Source organism: Gorilla gorilla, chromosome 11 (genome assembly GCF_029281585.2).
Source record: "Gorilla gorilla gorilla isolate KB3781 chromosome 11, NHGRI_mGorGor1-v2.1_pri, whole genome shotgun sequence".
In the NCBI taxonomy this organism is placed as follows: Eukaryota; Metazoa; Chordata; class Mammalia; order Primates; family Hominidae; genus Gorilla; species Gorilla gorilla.
In genome coordinates, this window is record NC_073235.2 from 77,211,732 (window position 1) to 77,230,966 (window position 19,235).

A 19,235-nucleotide genomic window follows, 5' to 3' on the forward strand; every position below is an offset into this window, starting at 1 on the left:
TTAATTTTCTCATTTGTAAAATAGGGACATTCTAGGATTTTATGAAGGGGATGATGATGAAGTAAACCCATACAGGCAAGACAATTTCCGTAGTGCCTAGGCCCTATTGTTTGGACTTGTTTCCCTTCAGACCCTTATCAAGCCCAGGTGCCACATGAGACTGGTAAACCTTCTCTGACTTCTCAGGTCTAGAAAGCTGCTTTAAAACATGGATTTTTTTTTGTCAAGGGCAGTGGCTCACACCTGTAATCCCAGCACTTCGGGAGGCCAAGATGGGTGATCACTTGAGCCCAGAAGTTCAAGACCAGCCTGGGCAACGTGGCAAAACCCTGTCTCTGCAAAAAATACAAAAGTTAGTTGGGTGTGGTGACATGCACCTGTAGTCTCAGCTACCCCGGGAGGCTGAGGTAGGAGAATCACCTGAGTCTGGCAAGTGGAGGCTGCAGTGAGACGAGATCAGGCCACTGCACTCTAGCCTGGGTGATAAGAGTAACACCCTGTCTCAAAAAACAATCAAACAAACAAAAAAACCCATGGATTTTTGATGCAGTTTGCATTTTAGTTTATTTCATTTCTACTGCTTCCTCTATCTCCAAATCAAATGCCTTATCTCTTTAGGACTGGTAGATGGGGTTTTCTTAGTAGGTACAAAACTGACTCTTAAGCAAAGAATACACTTCATTTAGCACATCAGCAGCTCCCTAGTGGTCTCGTGGTTAGACAAAATAAGTAAATATATAAATATAACAGCAATGATAATGCAACAGAAAACCTCGGTTATCCTGGCAAAAACTCTTCCAGACACTGGAAATGAACACTTTTTTTAGTGATTAGTTTCATTTACTAAAGAGGGTTCACTCTTCAGGGAGACAGCAGAACTAAAGGGAGAAGCAATATGAAAACACTTCAAGGCCATAAACTTACATAAAGGTAAATCTTATCATCAATAGTAAGTATGGAATATAACACGTTTGATAAGTGCGAGTGTAGCAAGTAGACAAATCTTCCTCTCCTGCCCTTCTCTGCTCTGGTAGGTTCCAGGACAGAGCTAGGCTCAGCTCACTTTCTGTTCATCCTTGCTGATTTAATTCAATGAGTCGACCTGCAAACACGGCTAGGGTTCCGATGATGCAAACAAGCATGAAGACTCCGAGGAGTATGTGGTCCATCACCATTGCAACGTACTTCCACTCCGCCGCCGCCTGGGAGAGAGGAAAATGTTAGACAGAGTCTCCCTAAGGTGGTTTCTGGACTCACAACGTTTGTGCTTTGCATCAACTATGGGCCCTTCAATTTGTAGATCTCAAAGTCCTCCCATCCCTTGGCTGGCATCATCTTTATTTTTTGAATAGATTATTTACAAAGTGATAACTTACTAAGGTTGTCTAGAGGTGGTCACCAGGGTTCATCTTAGGTCAGTAGCTGCCTGTTGTATGCCACCTACTTGTTAAGTCAGACTCACCACCTGTGCTCATGCATCTGACCATTTAAACCCAGAGGCATGAATTTCAAGGCACGAAGCTTACATTGTTAGACTCCTGGTCTGACTTCATGGTCTCTGCGATGTACTTGATGCCCTCGATGGCACTTTTCACCTCGGGGTGTTTGATCAGGGGAGAGTGGAAGCCCATGGGTGGAGGCCCTGGCTTTCCAGAAATGTCAGAGATATCAATGTCTTCTGTAAAAATCTTTTTGTCTTGCTTTTCTCTGGATGGTCTTTTCATTGTGGAGAAAAACATGATATTTGGGATAGTGTCGATAAAAACCTAACATGAAAAAGAAATCCATGCATGAGAATTATTGTCCAGGAGGCAAGCATAAAACTCTGTCTTTGAATTATCAATGTGATTTGGGCTAAGTCATTCAGTTTTTCTGGGCCTCAGCCTCCTTGTCCTTAAAACAAAAGAACTATACTAGATTTTTTCAAAGATCCCTCTGTATCCCGGGTCCTGTGAAATGACTATGGTTAACAGTGATGATTCTGTAATGTGAGAAGTTCGCCACTGGAGGGAGCCCATGTGCAGTCATCGACCTGGGGCCACCAATGAGCTTAAAAGCTTCAGGATCCCCTACAGGTATGGAAAATGCCTTAGCAATGGGTCACCAGGATCAAATGGTTAAAGAAGGGGCCCCTCCACTTCAAATATATCCCACAAAACAGCTAGATTGTTTTCTTCTGTTTCCTGTTCCTGAAGAAACTGCAGTACAGGTATTGCCAGCAGTCATCTGTCAGCCTTTACAGAAACAGGGACTCTTACTCTCCTCTTAAAAGAGTACATTGTGAGCAGTAGCTTCTTTTGTCAATTCCTGACAAATATTTTACATTCTGCACAAAAGATCCTGGACTTCAGTGTCTCTGTAAAGTTTTGTCAAAGAAAGACATATTTGAAATGTTAAATTTTTAAATTCAATAACGTAAATATTTCAGACCAAGTCCTTCACTAAAACTCACTTTTTGACCCTCTCTCATCAGGAACCCTCCCATCTCTAGCCCTCATTCTATTCATTCTATTCTCAACAGATGATTTCACCAGCAACAAATAAGCCAGTCTGTTCACAGATTGGAAAACATACAAAAGAAATCGCGAGAATTTCACGGCATTTCAATAAAAAGCAGCCGTTTGTTCATCTTCTCTGATCAAAGAGATTCTTTAAACTTGAATTTGGAATGAGCTTTGTTAATTTTGTTTTTCTTTTCTCTCTGGGAAGGCTACAGGAGTTATTTATTCCTAAAAAGAGGCCAAACAAAGTTCCTTCCAAAAATTCCCTAAAGCCCAAAAAGAACTCAGTTCCTAAATAGCCCCAAGTATTAGCTAGAAACCCACTGGCTCCTCGAAGGGGAGGCCTGTAGATGTGCCTCCGTGTGGAGTCTGCAGGGGCCTCCCCACTCACCTTCCGCACCCAGTTGGGCATGACATGGGTGCTGGGTGAGCGGTGGTGTGTGTTGATGACGATGACAGTGATGATGATGGAGGCAATGACGAACACCATGGTGAACAGCATGTATTTTCCAATCAAGGGCACAGCACTGGACGTGGAGGGGATCAGCTCCACGATGACCAGAAGGAACACAGTCAAAGACAGTAAGACAGAGATGCTCAGAGTCATCTTCTCCCCTGAAAAGACAAACAAACAAACAAAAAATCCCACAACTACCCATCTGGGTTGGGCTGCAGTGTTCCTCCCACCCCACCATTTATATGTGGAAGTCCTGAGTCCTGGGACCTCAGAATGTGACTGTATTTGAAGACAGGGACTTTAAGGAGGTAATTAAATGAAAACGAGGTGATACGGGGTAGTGAGTAATCAAGTATGACTGGTGTCCTTATAAGGAGAGGAATTAGGACACAGATGCATAGATGGAAGGCCATGGGACACAGGAAGAAGATGGCCATTACAAACCGAGAGAGACCTCACAAGAAACCAACCCTACTGGCACCTTGATCTTGGAATTCCAGTCTCCAGAACTGTAAGAAATTACATTTCTGTTATCTAAGCCTCACAGCCTATGGTGTTTTGTGTGGCAGCCCAAGCAAACGAATTCACCGCTGAAACCCAAGGGTAAGAGGAATGTGACCGACATGTTCTCAAAGCATTATTCTGGGAAATCTCAAAGCATTTTTTTCTGCAGAATTTCCTATGTAACCACCATACCTTAACTTTTCTGACAGCAGCCAGTGGCAAGCATTTCCATTAGAGGCTGCCAAGCAGAAAACGGAACAATATTTCATCTCATGCTCCAGATTTCTGATTCTTGGTGGAACCCAGGGAACTGAAAGGAGTTCTGGGTGGACAAGCTGGACTCGGTGTGGCATTTCCCTTCTGCAGCAGGATGCATTAAACCTCATAAAACTGAACCACCCCTGGCCTACTTATTACCCAGCAGATGAATGGGCAGCCCAGAAGTACACGTATCTTTCTGTTATTAAGGGAGCAAGCTGTAAGACCAAAACCCAAGAAAAGGACAAAATCCGAAAGGCTAAGGAGTTCTCCTTGACGTCCTGAGTGATCTTCTGATACAGTGGTTTCACACCACTCGCTGTCTCATTTTCATATAAGAGGAAGTTTGTCTTCTCACTTATTTCTTGTTTTGTTTTGTTTTGCATACTAAGGGAGCAGGGATTTCCCCAGCCCCCACCTGTTTTCTGCAGACCCTTTGATCTCAGGAGAGTTTTGGCTGGGCAAACTTGGCAGCAGGAAGGTCAGGGGCCGAATGGCACTGAGGTAGTTTTGTGAGGCTTGACCACCTTAGATGCAGCAGAGAAGCTCTGGGAGGGACTTTCCCTGGGCTGGCCTTGCTGTTGGTGCTGCTGGAAACCCTTGTGTTACCCTGCTTTCAATGATGAAGCTGTCCCCTACTGGCTGCTTCCAGATGCTGGAATATATATAGAATATGTATGTATGTATACGATAAACAGTGGATACAAACAAGAAATTGTCAATTCTACCTGGTGGGTAGGAAAACCTTTCAAAGCGAAAAAGAATACAATTACAAATACAAAATATTTGTCCACTTATATAAAATTTGTTGATTAATAATAATGATAATAATAATAGCCAACTTTTATCAAGCATAATTTTTGTGCTAAGTGCTTTTCTTTTTTCTTTCTTTTCTTTCTTTTTTTCTTCTTTTTTTTTTTTTTGTGAGGGAGTCTCACTCTGTTGCCCAGGCTGGAGTTCAGTGGTGCCATCTCGGCTCACTGCAACCTCCACCTCCAGGGTTCAAGCGATTCTCCTGCCTCAGCCTCCCAAGTAATTGGGATTACAGGCACGTGCCACCACACCTGGCTAATTTTTTGTATTTTTAATAGAGATGGGGTTTCACCATGTTGGCCAGGCTGGTCTCAAACTCCTGACCTCAAGTGATCCATCCGCCTTGGCCTCCGAAAGTGCTGGGATTACAGGTGTGAGCCACTGCATCTGGCCCCTAAGCGCTTTTCAAGCGCAAATCATTTAACGTTTATAGAGACTCTTGTTAGTTCCCATAATGCCCCGACAGTGTTTTTATTTTAAAAAGTTTCATTTGAGGGCCTGGTGCGGTGGATCATGCCTGTAATCCTAACACCCTGGGAGGCCAAGGCAGGGGGATCACTTGAGGCCGGGAGTCTGAGACTAGCCTGGGCAACATAGCAAGACTCCATCTCTATTTATTTTTTTTTAATGTAAAAAAGTTTCATTTGATTAGAAAGTTGAAAAAATTGTGTTTGTGATTATTTGTTTAAAAACAAGTGCAGGGCAGGCACAGTGGCTCACACCTGTAATCCCAGCACTTTGGGAGGCCGAGGTAGGCGGATCATTTGAGCCCAGGAGTTCGAGACTGGCCTCGGCAACATGGTGCAACCCCGTTTCTACAAAAAATACAAAAATTAGCCGAGTGTGGTGGCACATGCCTGTAGTCCCAGCTACTCAGGAGGCTGAGGTGAAAGGATCACTTGAGCTCAGGAGGTTGAGGCTGCAGTCAGCCGTGATCATGCCACTGTACTGCAGCCTGGGCAACAGAGTGAGACCCGGTCTCAAAACAAAAACAAAAATGAAACCCCAAATGCAGTCACTGGAACATGCACTCTGAGGGGTGAGGCACTTTCTGTCTTATTCTCTGCAGTCTATCTACCACATCATATTTGTTCAACAAATATTCATTGAATGAGTAAATGAATAATCTTTTTTCCTAGTTGGCAAGTTGGATTTAAGCTTTTGTGGTTTCTTTTTAAAGTCATTTTGATAAAAATTGCTACCTGTCATAAGCTTGAGGTCTGTCTGTAGCATCTTTCTTGTTTTCAAACTTGTCTGCCATAAGTTGTTTATGAATAGTGACTTGCTGGCAGGCAGATGGGTACCCTTTCCTCCTTTCTGGTGGATTGTTGTTGTTTGATAAAATTATGTCACAGATATGATTACTCAGTAGGAGGTAAGTAAGTTGTCTAGGCTGATATGTGAGAAAGAATGGCCACTTGGGAAGTAGGGTCTTGTGTGTGAAGATGCCACCATCTGGAAAAAAGATATGCAAAATCTATTTTCAAGTGGTGAGCAGTGGGTAAAGGGGCAAGACCAGGATTAGTCAGTACATAGAAAGTGACTTCATCGTGGAAGTGGCATGAGAAGTGTCTGGGATCACACGCCTTACCCAGCACACTTCTGGGCACACAGTTGGTATTCAGCTAATAGGTATTGGTGGTTAATGTACTTTAACCAGCCTGAGCTACACTGTGCATCTCGAGGGTCATGTTCAACTCCCTGCCGCTCGGGATGTCTGCCCCAGCTGTGAGCTCCACTCACAGTGACTCTCACCACTGCGCACGCCCACTCAGCAAATGCACCCTCCTAATGATGATGGTTCGGGTCGATCTGCCTGTTTGTTAGCACATGATTATTTCTGGCTTCCCCAAAATAGCAGCACGAGACCCATCAGCGTCAGCAGCAGCAGTCATGGCAACCACACCCACCTGAGTCTGTGGGCAGGTAGAATACCAGGCCAGTTAAGAAGGAGAAGAGCAGGCAGGGGATGATGACGTTGACGATGAAGTAGAGGGGCAGGCGCTGCATGACGAAGTGGTAGGTGATGTCCAGGTAGGGGGTGTCGGGGCAGCAGGAATAGGTCACCGAGTGCTTCCAGCCCCGGGACTCCTTGATCACCCACTCCCCGCTCTCCATGAAGTTGCTCAGGTCTGGCTGGTCACTTTCCTGAGAAAGGAAGTGAGGTTTGGAAATCCCAGGCAGGTCACCCTGATGAGGGGCAGCGTTTTGTAATCAGCAGTGACAAGGCCACAGATTCCAGCTCTGTGGGTCACACACCCAGGAGGGACTGTGGGACACTACTGCTTTGGGGTCTTAGATGCCTTTCCTATGACATAAGGGGGTTTGGACTAGTAGCATTCTCCATTTTGGCTACACATTCAAGTCACCTGGGAGCTTTAAAACATATTGATGCCCTACCGCCACCCCAGGCCCATTACATCAGAATTCTTGAGACTGAGCCTGGGTGTAGCAAATTAACTTAAGCTCCCATTTAGTTCTCCCTTCCCAATCAACTTGAACCATTAAACTGGATGATTCCTAAGTTCTAACTGGTACTGAGAGCCTATGATTGTCCAAGGAAAAGTTGGAGACCTGAATCACACTTTTCCTGAAACCACCCTTATCATATGTGGCCACCACCTACCGGGTTGATGGCCACGACAGAGCCGTCGTAGGTCCAGGTGCCCAGCTTCATGCTGCAGTTCTGTTCATCAAAGGGAAAGTGGGTGACGATGATCTCACAGTAGCTTTTAAAGATGGCTGGAGGTGTCCATGTGATGTGGCCAGTGTACTCCAGGAGCACTTTGGTGAACTTGACAATAGCAAAGTCACCATCTGCACTACAATTGGGATAAAAGAGGAAAATGGCTCCAAGTGACAGATGAGCCTTCCATTCTGCTTGGGGACGTTAACAGGAGACAGCTGTTAATTATTCAGGTGCTAATTATAGAAGTTCTGTTTCGGGCAGTGTCACTTTTTATCTATTGCAATGTTCCCCATATTTGATAATAAGAATCACTGGGGTGCTTGTTAAAAATACAGAGTTCTGCACACCCTCTAAGTAAACCCTGAATCTGAGTATCTGGGAAAGAATGTGGGAACCCACAGTTTTAAAGAAATAACAGGTAACATGGGTCCACTGCATCCCAGATTATTTTTCCAGCCCTCACAAGTATTCGTAATGTTAATCTTCATCTATCACCTCCCTGATGTACTATGTTGGGGAAAAAAAACACAGGAATTTTATATAAAACACCTCCAGCGACTCATTACTGTGACAAGCAGGTTAGGGAAGGGGCCTACTACTTTTTTTTTTTTTTTTTTTTTTTGAGATGGAATCTCGCTTTGTCACCCAGGCTGGAGTGCAATGGTGCAATCTTGGCTCATAGCAACCTCCACATCCCGGGCTCAAGCAATTCTCCTGCCTCAGCCTCCCAGGTAGCTGAGATTACAGGCGCCCACCAAATACCCAGCTAATTTTTGTATTTTTAATAGAAACTAGATTTCACCATGTTGACCAGGCTGGCCCTGAATTCCTGACCTCAAGTGATCCACCTGCCTTGGCCTCTCAAAGTGCTAGGATTACAGGAGTGAGCCACCGTGCCTGACTGGCCTACTACTTTTTAAAGAACGATTTAGAACTCACTGGGGTGGACTCACAAACTCAGATACCTCCAGGGCCAGGCAGGTGAGGAATGAGTGCAGGCTGACACTGCTGAACAGAGCGCCCCTCTCTCCTGTCAGGAAGGTGCCACCTTGCAGTGTCCCCTGAGGCGCCCATGTGGGAATGAAGGCCCAATCTTGCCAGATTTGGATTCTTCCTCGGAAGCTGGAAACTTAGATTTTTTTTCTTTTTTTTTTTTTTTTGAGATGGAGTCTCGCTCTGTTGCCCAGGCTGGAGTGCAGTGGTGTGATATTGGCTCACTGCAAGCTCTGTCTCCCGGGTTCCCACCATTCTCCTGCCTCAGATCCCGAGTAGCTGGGACTACAGGCACCCACCACCACGCCCAGCTAATTTTTTGTATTTTTAGTAGAGACGGGGTTTCACCATGTTAGCCAGGATGGTCTTGATCTCCTGACCTTGTGATCTGCCCTCCTCAGCCTCCCAAAGTGCTGGGATTACAGGCATGAGCCATTGCGGCCGGTGAAACGTAGATTGTTTTAAATCAAAAATTGCCAGATTTTGCCAGGTACAGTGGCTCATGCCTGTAATCCCAGCACTTTGGGAGACTAAGGCAGGAAGATCGCTTGAGTCCATGAGTTTGAGACCAGCCTGGCCAACAGCGAGACCTCATCTCTACTAAATTTTCTTTAAAAATTAGCGAGGCATGGTGGTGCACACCAGTAGTACCAGCTACCTGGGAGGTTGAGGCAGAGGATTGCTCAAGCCCCAGAGTTCAAGGTTGCAATGAGCTATGATCACACCACAACACTCCAGCCTGAACAACGGAGCAGAGACCTTGTCTCAAAAAAAAAAAAAATCTGGAAGTTTAAATGTTGGATTTTTCTAGAGAGGCTAAAAAACAGATTTTAATGTGATGTTTCTTGGTTTTCAAATGTTGGCAATGATTTATTATTTTTAAAAAGACAGAAACCATGGGAGGTTCTAAAAAAACAAAATAAGCCATTTCTGCCGGCCTTATTCAGTGGACTACTTACTCTTTCCGTAAACAACAGTCTGTTCAAGGGATTTAGCAGAGGGCAGGGTGTTAGAATAGGTGTTGAATGGGCGGGATGAGGTCTGTCTCAGTGGGATTTCAGGGACATCATGGCATACGTTGGTCCCTCATGTCATAAATCAAGAGGTTTTCTTCCCATTGATTTTTCCTTGGGCCTGAATTGGGCTCTTTACCTGGAAAACTATGTGGCATTGGACCCACCCAAAGCAGCCCCAAAGGGCAGAGAGTCATAGGGTTGTCTTAGTCTCTCCCAATAAGCAATAAAACAGTGTTCTCTCCTCACCAGGGTGATCCTGAGTGAGTTTGGCAAAAGAACCAAAGGATTTTAATTGCTCTTCTCAGATTCCTACTGGAAGAGAAACTGAAAGATACTTTATCAGCCCATTTGTCCAAAAAGATTACACAAATGATCGGATAATTTGGCTCAAGCTTGAACCCCAGGTATAATTGGACGACGTGTGGCAGAAAATCAAAGCTTGAAAAGGCCCGCCTTAAAAGGTATGGTTTTCATCCACTAGCCCTGTCACCTTCCCTAAGTCTGCTAGGACACACAGCTTGTGGACCCCCGACACATGTTGTATAATGTCAGACCATAAATCCTCCCGGCCGGCGTTGCATGCTCCTGCCTGGGAAGGATGCTTTTTGAAACGAGCATTTCCTGACAAATGAAGGGCGTATGCTAATGAACGTGTCATTAGACCAGAACGTCTTGAATAATATTATAATTTCACAACATGCAGTCTGTCGTGGGGCCCAGGGGACGGGCAGCGAAGGCATCCCAGGCCAACAGCAGCAGTGGGTGTCGGGAAGGCGTTCAGGATGTGATGAGTGACAACCCTAGGAGGCTCAGAAATATTTGGTAGGGAGGACACTAGATTCCAAGGAACTCAGCGACAGGACGTTTGGGTGCCTTGGAAAGTTGCCACACATGCTTCAGGGGCTCTCAGGGATCAAATGTCCCCCACCCTCAGCCTGGATTCAATTTGGCCGCAGTAATCCCTTCTCTTTAAGTCATGAGACACCATATGGCACCCCTAGCCCGTCAACTTGGCTCTTGGTTTAGAGTGATTTTTTTTTTAATTTTGTAGAGATGTTGTCTTGCTATGTTGCCCAGGCTGATCTCAAACTCCTGGCCTCAAGCAATCCTCCCATCTTGGCCTCCCAAAGTGCTGAGTTTACAGGTGTGAGCCACCATCCTGGGTGATTTAACATTAGCGGTGGTGAGAAGCATTCCGAGCGCGCAGCCCTTCTATTAGGGCACTTTATTCCACCTGCCCCAGGAGCACCCTCCGCCACCCGTGCAGTTTGCTCACTTGTTATAGAGAACAAGGTCTGGGCGCCAGATCTTTTCTGAAGGAATGTGAATTTTTTTCACACCGCCGTAGTCATCTGGATTCCATTTTAGGTTGTAATCCACCCATTGCTAGAAACAAAGACATACAGCTAATTAAAAAGCCAAAAACACTTTTTAAAATCTAAGGTTATCAAGAGCCCTGATGTGCATGGGAATTCAGTATTGACAGAAATTGTGCTTCCATAAGAAAAGCTGGATTCAGAATTCAGCTTTCACTTCAGTAAACAAGAACAGCAAATGTATAGCACTGACGACGTGCTCACACTGTTTCAAACACCTTACCTATATTAACTCATTTAGTCCTCACAACAATCCCGTGAGGGGAGGGTGATTACTGACCTCATTCTGCAGATGAGAAAACAAAGGAACTCCCAAAGTCACGCAGCTGGGGGGTGGCAGATCTACCATGTTACCCTGTCCACCCGCAGAAAAGGAGAAAGACCTAGTGTGAACATTTTTCTCAAGCAGGCAACATCATTTTTAAAAAGTACCATATATTTTTCTACATTATAAAAGTAAAGGCTGGGCATGGTGGCTCATGCCTGTAATCCCAGCACTTTGGGAGGCTGAGGCGGGTGGATCACCTGAGGTCAGGAGTTCGAGACCAGCCTGGCTAACATGGTGAAACCTCGTCTCTACTAAAAATACAAAAATTAGCCGGGCATGGTGGTAGGCGCCTGTAGTCCCAGCTACTTGGGAGGCTGAGGCAGGAGAATCGCTTGAACCTGGGAGGCAGAGGTTGCAGTGAGCCGAGATCACGCCATTGCACTCCAGCCTGGGCGACAGAGTGAGACTCTGTCTCAAAAGAAAAGTAATACAGGTTGAGGATCCCAAATCTGAAATCCAAAATGCTCCGAAATCCAAAATGCTCCAAAATCCAAAACTTTTTGAGCACCAACATGACACTCAGGAAATGTTCATTGGAGAATTTTGAATTTCAGATTTTCAGATTTGGGAAGTTTAACTGGTAAGTATATGCAAATATTTCAAAATAAAAACCAAAATCTGAAACACTTCTGGTCCCAAGCATTTTGGGAAAGGAGTACTCCACCTGTATGTGCCCATTGCAGTAAAGCTGGAAAGCACAATGCTATGGGTTCAATTGTGTCCCCCTAAAATTCATGCTGAAGCCCTAACTCCCAGTATTTCAGAACGTGACCTAATTTGGAGATAGGTTCTTTACAGAGGTAATTATGTTAAAATGAAGTCATTAAAATAGACTGTCATTCAATATGACTGGTGTCTTCATAAAAAGGGGGAATTTAAAGATATATATATGTATTTAAATATACATATATATTCATATATATCATATGTATATGTATCACATACACAAGAAGAATGCCATCTGAACATAAAGACAGTCATCTACAAGCTGAAAAGAGAGTCCTAGGACAGATTCTTCCTCACAGCCCTCAGAAGGAACCAACTCTACCAATACCTAGACTTTGTTTGGACTTCTATCTTCCAGAGCTATGAGATGATAAATTTCTGTTGTTTAAGACACACAGTTATGGCAGCCCTAGCAAACTAATACACACAGAAAAAGCCCTAAAGTTTAAAAAAAAAAAAAAAAAAAAGCAAAACCAAAACCAAACAGGATCCATGCTTTCACCATCTCAAAATATCTACTTTCAACATTTTGGTATATATCCCTGTTACCCATATTGATTTCCTCTGGGCCCAGGTTTAATTTCAGTGTGAATGAAAACAACACACATGCAATTATCTGGCTAAGTTACCTGTTTCAGACGCACATTGGTTGTCACGATCTGATTTACTTCATCCTGGAAAAAAAAATAAGGATCATTTTTATGGGGAAGAGAGGGGACCCAGGGGAGGAAACCCAGGGGTGAGAGGTGTGAGTGTGTGGGCAGGCCCCCAGTGCTCTTGTCTCACCACATTGATGAGCTGTATCAGCTGCAGGCCCACGGTGACCTCCACGACCTGGCGGTGGTCTTCCACTGGCCGCACCACGCTGCTGTAGTCTTTAAATAGCTTTGCCACCAGACGGGTCTCATGTTCGGAGCCCAGGACGAGGCCAGCTGAGACAGCAGATGACACCAACACTGTCAGATTCTTCTCCCCACCCTCCAAACACATGAACATGAGGAACTGAGGAACTGAGGAACTGAGGCATAAGCCTCAGTTCCTTCTAACAGAAGGCACACAGGCCTCCTTGTTGAAAGGCTCCCAAATGCAGCAGTTATTGCCTTGTTTTTTTCCAATTATAGTTGCTGGTGTGGTCCCTTACCCGGTGACAGTGGGGTGTGCCAGGTAATCACAACACTTGTACTTTGGACAGGTGACATTCCTTCATACAGCCTGGCTGAATCAAGTTTGCCAGGTACACACACACACACACACACACACACACACGAAAAAAAAGCCCACAAAAAAGCCAATCTCAGTGTTTCAGAGCAGTGTAATGAAATCTTGGACTGGCTGCGTCAGATCTTATGATGCCATGAACAGCCAAAATTGATGCTGGTTCAAACCCACTAGAGTGGCCATAATTAACAAGTGGAAAATAACAAGGGTTGGGGAGGTTGCAGAGAAACTGGAACCTCATATGTTGCTGGTGGGAATGTAAAATGGCAGTTCCTCAACAAGTTAAACACAGGTACCATACGATCCAGCAATTCCACTCCTAGGTCCACACCCAAAAGAAGAGCAGCATTATTTACCATAGCCAAAGGGTGGAAACAACTCAAGTGTCCATCAACAGGTAAATGGATGGACAAATTATGGTATACCCCTACGATGAACTATTATTCAGACATGAAAAAGGAATAAAGGAATGATGTACTGACACATGGTACAACATGGATGGAGCTTGAAAACATTTTACTAAGTGAAAGAAGCCAGACACAATGGGGCAAATATTGTATGATTTCATCTACATGAAGCATCCAGAATAGGTAAATCTATACAGACAGAAAGCAGAGCAGGAGTTACCAGGGACTGGGGGGAGAGAGGGATCGGGTGGGACTCCTTAATGTGCTTGATGTTTCCCTTTGGGATGATGAAAACGTTCTGGAAATAGATAGTGGCGATGGTCATATAACATGTGAATGTACTTAATGCCACCGAGTTGTATACTTTAAAGTGGTTAAAATGGTAAATTTTATGAAATGGGTATTTTACCACGATTTTTAAAAATATCACTGCTGGCAGGTCCATGTCCCATTTAAGTTGTTAAAATAGAGTGAAAACTGTGCTTTGTTGACCTGGGTTTGGGGCTCCTAGTTGGAACATAAGCGATTCCAAGGAAACTTTACTACATTTTCCTTCAGGATAGAAAGCAATATCATCTAATACTCTCAGAACCCGCGGCCCCGTTTTCTATCTATATCCCTTTTCAATCTTCATCAGCCACAGATGAAGCAGGAGGGCAGACATTCTTACCTGAGATTCAGGGAGGTTGGACCACTTGTCCAAGGTCATGTGACCAGTAAGGGCAAAGCTCAGATTGGAATCCTGTCATTTTGCGCTGAGCTTCTGCGCTAATTCTTGGTACTAACAGTGTGTTGTGAGCTGTCCTGGAAACTCAGAACTGCAAGTGCCACTATTCCTATGAGAAAATGTGTTCCAAATCCCAAGTGTCTTATGAAGGATCTTTGTAATTCAAGCCTTGCGTGGGTTGGGGACTGTGTGTTCAGAGCTGGGAGAGGAAGTAGACACATGATACATTTGCCTTCATTCACGTAACCAGATCTCCCCTTTCCGCAGGTTATTGCTGAGGCTGCAGTGCAGTAGCTCAATTACAGCTCACTGCAGCCTTGACCTCCCAGGCTCAAGCAATCCTCCCACCTTAGCTTCCCCCAACCAAGCAGCTGGGACCCCATCTCTATAAAAAATACAAAAATTTCCTGGGTGCGCACCAACACTCCCAGCTAATTTTTGTATTTTTTGTACAGATGGGGTTTTGCCACATTGTTCAGGCTGGTCTCAAACTCCTGAGCTCAAGCCATCCACCCACCTCATCCTCCCAAAGTGCTGGGATTACAGGCAAGAGCCACCTCACCCGGCTAGTTTCACACGTTTTCTGAACCCAAAATGTTCCAAGGGCACTCAGTGCTCAACCATGCAGAGATTTCACATGACATTTCCCTAAAGCCACCTGCATTTGAGGACTCTTGAAGGGAATATGTTGTTTGAAGTTTCCGTTTTTGCAACCACCCCATTGAGCCCCTGGGACTTGATAATCCTTCTGTCCTCTATGCATTTTCTATCCTGGGCCTCATCCATCCCATGGTGTAGTTGCAGACTGGAATGGATTACTGAGCGCCTTGGCCACTGAATTTGAAGCTGTTGCTTTGGCCTTGCCTTGGGCTGCTTATTTTTAAATGACTGTTCACTCCAGTTTGACAGGAAGAACATATTAGAAAGCAGAGGGCAGAGCAGATGGTCAGCATTATGTAGCAGGAGAACTATGCAGACCAACCCTATGGCCCACCAAGAGGAAGGGGAGGATGACAGAAGCAGACATAATCAGCATTTCAGAGACAGTCACCTCCTCCTTCCCCACCCTAGCCAATAACAAGGTGCCTGTTCCTTCCATGAGGAATTTCTAAGGAAGGAGGGCTTCATTTCTTAGATTGGTTCATTGGTATTCTTTTCTTTTTTCCTCCCCAGCACAGGGTAGAGTGATAGAAAACTCACAGGGCTCAAAGTCAGAACTCTATGATTCTCTTCCCAACTCCCATATGGCCTGGAGAGTTGGATTAGTTCTTCACGGATTCAATGAATCACAGTAAATACTTCTGTAAAAAGGTAGGGTGTAAATAAACAAATATGCAAATAAAAAATTAAATAATGTCAAATTCCCCTTTTTAGCAAGATTATATTTGTAATCTTTATTCAGATGATGGTAACATTAATTTATTCATGAAATATTTGTTGAGCATTTACTGTAAGCAAAGCATTGTTTTGGGAGTTTTGAGATATTCAGAACTGAATCCTTCTTCCTACCCTCATGGAGATTGACATTTGTCATTTACGTAAATAACTGTGAACAAGTTGGAAAGTGATATGCCATAACGAAGATGGCAATGAAGTGCTTGAGATTCCAGAGGCAAAGAAAAGAAAAAGTTGAAATGAAAAGTGCTGTATAAATAGAACAGAGATCACGCTGTGTTAAGCTAACACAGGAAAAGAGTCCCTGATATAAATGACAATTTTGTCTACAAAGGACTGATTCTAAGAAGGGAAACTCAACCACAATTTCAAAGTGTTCCTTTTGTACCACACTGGTTCCATTTGTATTTGTATGTAGGAAATAGCTCCCTGGGCTGGGCAAAAGAAATTTTGAACTGTTACTAGTCCCATGGATCATTATTATCTTAACCTGATTCTGTATCTCTTGCTACCTTTGGCTAGTTCAGGCTGTGTTTTCTGACTGTGCATGTAATAAACCAAGTCTCCAACTGACCACATTCCAAAATGTATAAATTAAGTGACCTTGGGCAGGTCAGCTTTAGTTTCCTTGTAATAAAAAATTGAGGATGTTGGACTGCCTGATCTAGCTCTAAATTTCTATAAAACACCCATGGAAATCGATGCCAGCAAACTCGAGATTTGACCTAAATACATATCACATACTTCTTTAATAGCTAATCATGCATTTTTGGTTAGCAATAACCAAAATCCTAAGAGATCTCTTAAGGATGTTTACATTAAAGCATATCATTTAAGAATTTTTCTGTGAATGTGGTTTTGCGTGCACGCATGCATGTGTGCGCCCACACACACACACACACATGCACACACACACACATCAGGCCAGCTTTGGCTGGACAGAGTCCAAATCCCACAGGATACAATTTATCTGAGTTTAGGCTCTTTCACTCAACTCTGCTATTGAAAAAAATTAATAGTAAAGCTTTTTGCCTCTTGACCAGAAGGCCTGTGTTTTTCAGAGCAATATTGGAAATGAAAAATCACAGGATGTCAGCCACCTTGTTTCTCAGTTGGGATGATATCACCAGTAAACTTTTATGTGAAGCAATCAGCAAACATCTCCTGTTTCCCTCTAGCGGAAGTCTGGGATTCAGGATGGTGTTTCAGCTGCTGTGTTAGGACACATTCCAGAGTAGAATGCAGGTCAAATGCTGTGCAAGGTTTTATAGTTTCAATTCAAACCCAAACCTATATATAGTAACATCTTAAAAAAAAAATAGGTAGGAATGTATTCATATGGAATTTTTTTTAACTTCAGAAATTTTGAAAAAATTAAAAAATATTTCTGTCTCTGTGGAGAGAGTTTACTTATAATTATTAACTGGTTTCTATCTCCAGCACATGTAGCTGTCAATCAGTCCTCTTTATTATTAGAATTCTCCTGGAGCAGTAAAGGGACTTGTTAATTCCATTGTATGTGATTATAAGGCACTGTTCTAAGTATCCATAGTTGTTTAAATATGAACCCCAGGACACTACCATGATCCACAAGTGGTCCAGGTCCTACAAATGGTGCCGAGTGTTCAGAGGGATGAGTCGGCTGCCAGGCATGATGGAGGGAGAGACATGCGTGTCTACCTTGAAGTCTTTGACCAGGCAGTTTCTATTTTAATTAGATAAGGCAAACTAAAAATCTTTATCCAAAAACTCAATCAAGCTAACATCAGGAAGAAACTGACAGAGCAGCCTCTGGTTGGGGAGGCTCTGCCATTCTGTGGTCTCATCAAAGAAGCAAGACTGATTTGGGGGCCTCCAGTACTTTAGCCTCAAAGGAGAGCCCTCTCCCCACCCCTGACCCCAGCACTTACCTGAGCAAAGGCTAAAGAGCAGGAGAGGCCAGGGCTCCATGGGCTACCGGAGCTTGTGTGGACCAGGGCAGAGTGGTGGCCTGTGCTTCTCACTGGCACTCTGGCTGGGTGCTTGTCTGCTGGAGGGTTTGGAAAGCGAGTCGGCTCACTAGAGCTATTGTTTTACACCACCTGTTTGTGGGAGCGACAGCTGGGCTGCCCTCAGCCCTGGAGCCCATGGAGTTACTGGGACTGTACACCATTACAGATATGCCTCACTTTACACAATTGCTTACCCTTGACAAGCTGAGTATGAACTGCATTATATTTTAAATGCACCAGTAGTCAGATCTTAATGAAAAAAAAAATGTATAGGAAGGAAGGAATTATTTTAAATGGTGAGCAAACTGCCTCCCTTTTGTGTAAACCAAAACCTCATCTCTGTGGGTTGACTTGATTAGGGTCATTTGGTCTGAGTAGATAGTCAGCTGTTTGTCCTAAACCACAAAAACCCACATTCTGCAAACATGGCTTCAGTTTCATTTCCTCTGCTTCAGTGTTAGGCTGAGGGTGCCGGGGGCTTTTCTGACTGCCTGGATTTCAGAAAAGTGTAGCTGGTGTTGAGTCTGCTGCTGGAAAGCCCCCACGTTGATAGGGTTTGGTTTTTAACAAAGACAGCTTCTTCCATAAAACTGGCTTTACTGGCCCCCAGAGTGGCTGTTCCAACCCCTGCCTCTGTATCAGGCAATACCTATCCCACACGAACCATTAGCTGGAGCAAATCGCCCATGTCCTATGCACTGTGATTCAAGCGAAGAGTAATTATTGGGAAAAAGTGTCCCACCGCATCAGCAGTCGTTCCGGGTTCCTGCCTCCTTCCATCCGTCCCTCTGCCCACTCTCACTCAGGGAAGCAAAGAGCAGAGTGGTTCAGCTTTTCAATTATCTTGCTTGAAAAACATCCTAAAAACCAGCAGTTAGTAATTTCTCAGTCTGAGAAGTATTGTTACCCTAGCTGTGCTTCTTTGCAGGGTGTGAGGTGGGTTCACAGAAGGAGACAGTTATTTAAAGGTACCCTGCCTGTTCCTTCCAGGCCTCCTTCCCACATGGAACTAGGTGAGAAAGGTCCTGTCACCTCAAGCCCAAGACAACATCCTGACAGATCCTCTCATTCCAGTGGATCCAAACAAATCATTAGAGAAGGGGCTCGGAGGGTAGAGGAGAGAGCTGCAAGCTCATACTATTTATATTTTTTGTTTAAACTGTGGGAGATCAGTTAACTGTTTGCTAAAAAAAAATTTGGTTCTCTCCCTTCCATGGAATAACCCCGTGGCAGAAATACAACCCCCACCCTCTGACCAGCCCCTTCCATCTAAATGGAGCCATGGGACTGACCTCTGGCCAGTGGCATGAGTGGAAAAATGTTCTCAGACTCACAAACCTACCAGAGCTCAGCCCTGCCCTTCTAGTCTTCTGACCGGCTAGAAAGGACATGGTCCCAAAGGCAACCTTAGAAACCACGTTCTGAAGGTGGTGTTGCTTTTGACATTCTGAATCCTTGAATGACTGCATGGAGGGGGACCCCCTATCCACCTGCTCACCACCCAGCACTATTTCAGTGAAAACAAAACATGCATTGTGTTGAGCCATCAAAATCCTTGGGTTTATTTGTACAGCAGCTAGTGTTCCGTAATTAATAAAAAATGTAATCCTTTGCACTAGTACCCTGAGGTTAAAAATAAATTCTAAAATATGTAGCACTGCAGCAGAAGGCAAGAAGATTGATACTGGAGGCTGAAAATATGAAGACCCATGTTATATGGTACCAAATCATTTCATAAACTGTTGTCCTCAATTACTTGGTGAACAATGTGTCTACTGAGCCTGTAGCTCCCAGAATAGAGGTTGGTAAACCCAAAGTTAGTGCACCATGGCTCTT

General features: G+C 44.2%; 1 protein-coding gene across 2 annotated transcripts; it reads right to left on the reverse strand.

The window, feature by feature from the left end:
• Positions 1–538: 538 nt before the first annotated feature.
• CHRNA1 (cholinergic receptor nicotinic alpha 1 subunit) lies at positions 539–17,436 on the reverse strand. 2 transcript variants are annotated; one of them, XM_004032824.5, is made up of 10 exons: positions 17,319–17,434; positions 12,448–12,593; positions 12,291–12,335; positions 10,888–10,962; positions 10,508–10,617; positions 7,160–7,355; positions 6,444–6,681; positions 2,893–3,116; positions 1,527–1,766; positions 562–1,202 (listed from the first exon to the last, which is right to left on the reverse strand). In XM_004032824.5, exons 1-10 carry the CDS (start codon positions 17,356–17,358, stop codon positions 1,071–1,073), a joined length of 1,446 nt encoding a protein of 481 aa, XP_004032872.3. In that variant the 5' UTR covers positions 17,359–17,434; the 3' UTR covers positions 562–1,070. The 2 variants fall into 2 exon arrangements, with proteins under 2 accessions (XP_004032871.3, XP_004032872.3); XM_004032823.5 differs by lacking the exon at positions 10,888–10,962 and having other exon boundaries at positions 539–1,202; positions 17,319–17,436.
• Between the last annotated feature and the right edge of the window lie 1,799 nt (positions 17,437–19,235).

Coding starts and splice junctions, on each gene's coding strand:
- CHRNA1 (XM_004032824.5), bottom strand. CDS start 17,358: ATGGAGCCCTGGCCTCTCCTGCTCTTTAGCCTTTGCTCAG. Junction 10,618..10,887: donor TTTCTCATCTGCAGAATGAG/GTCAGTAATCAC, acceptor CTTTGTTTCTAG/CAATGGGTGGATTACAACCT. Junction 6,682..7,159: donor CTGTCGTGGCCATCAACCCG/GTAGGTGGTGGC, acceptor TTCCTTTCTCAG/GAAAGTGACCAGCCAGACCT.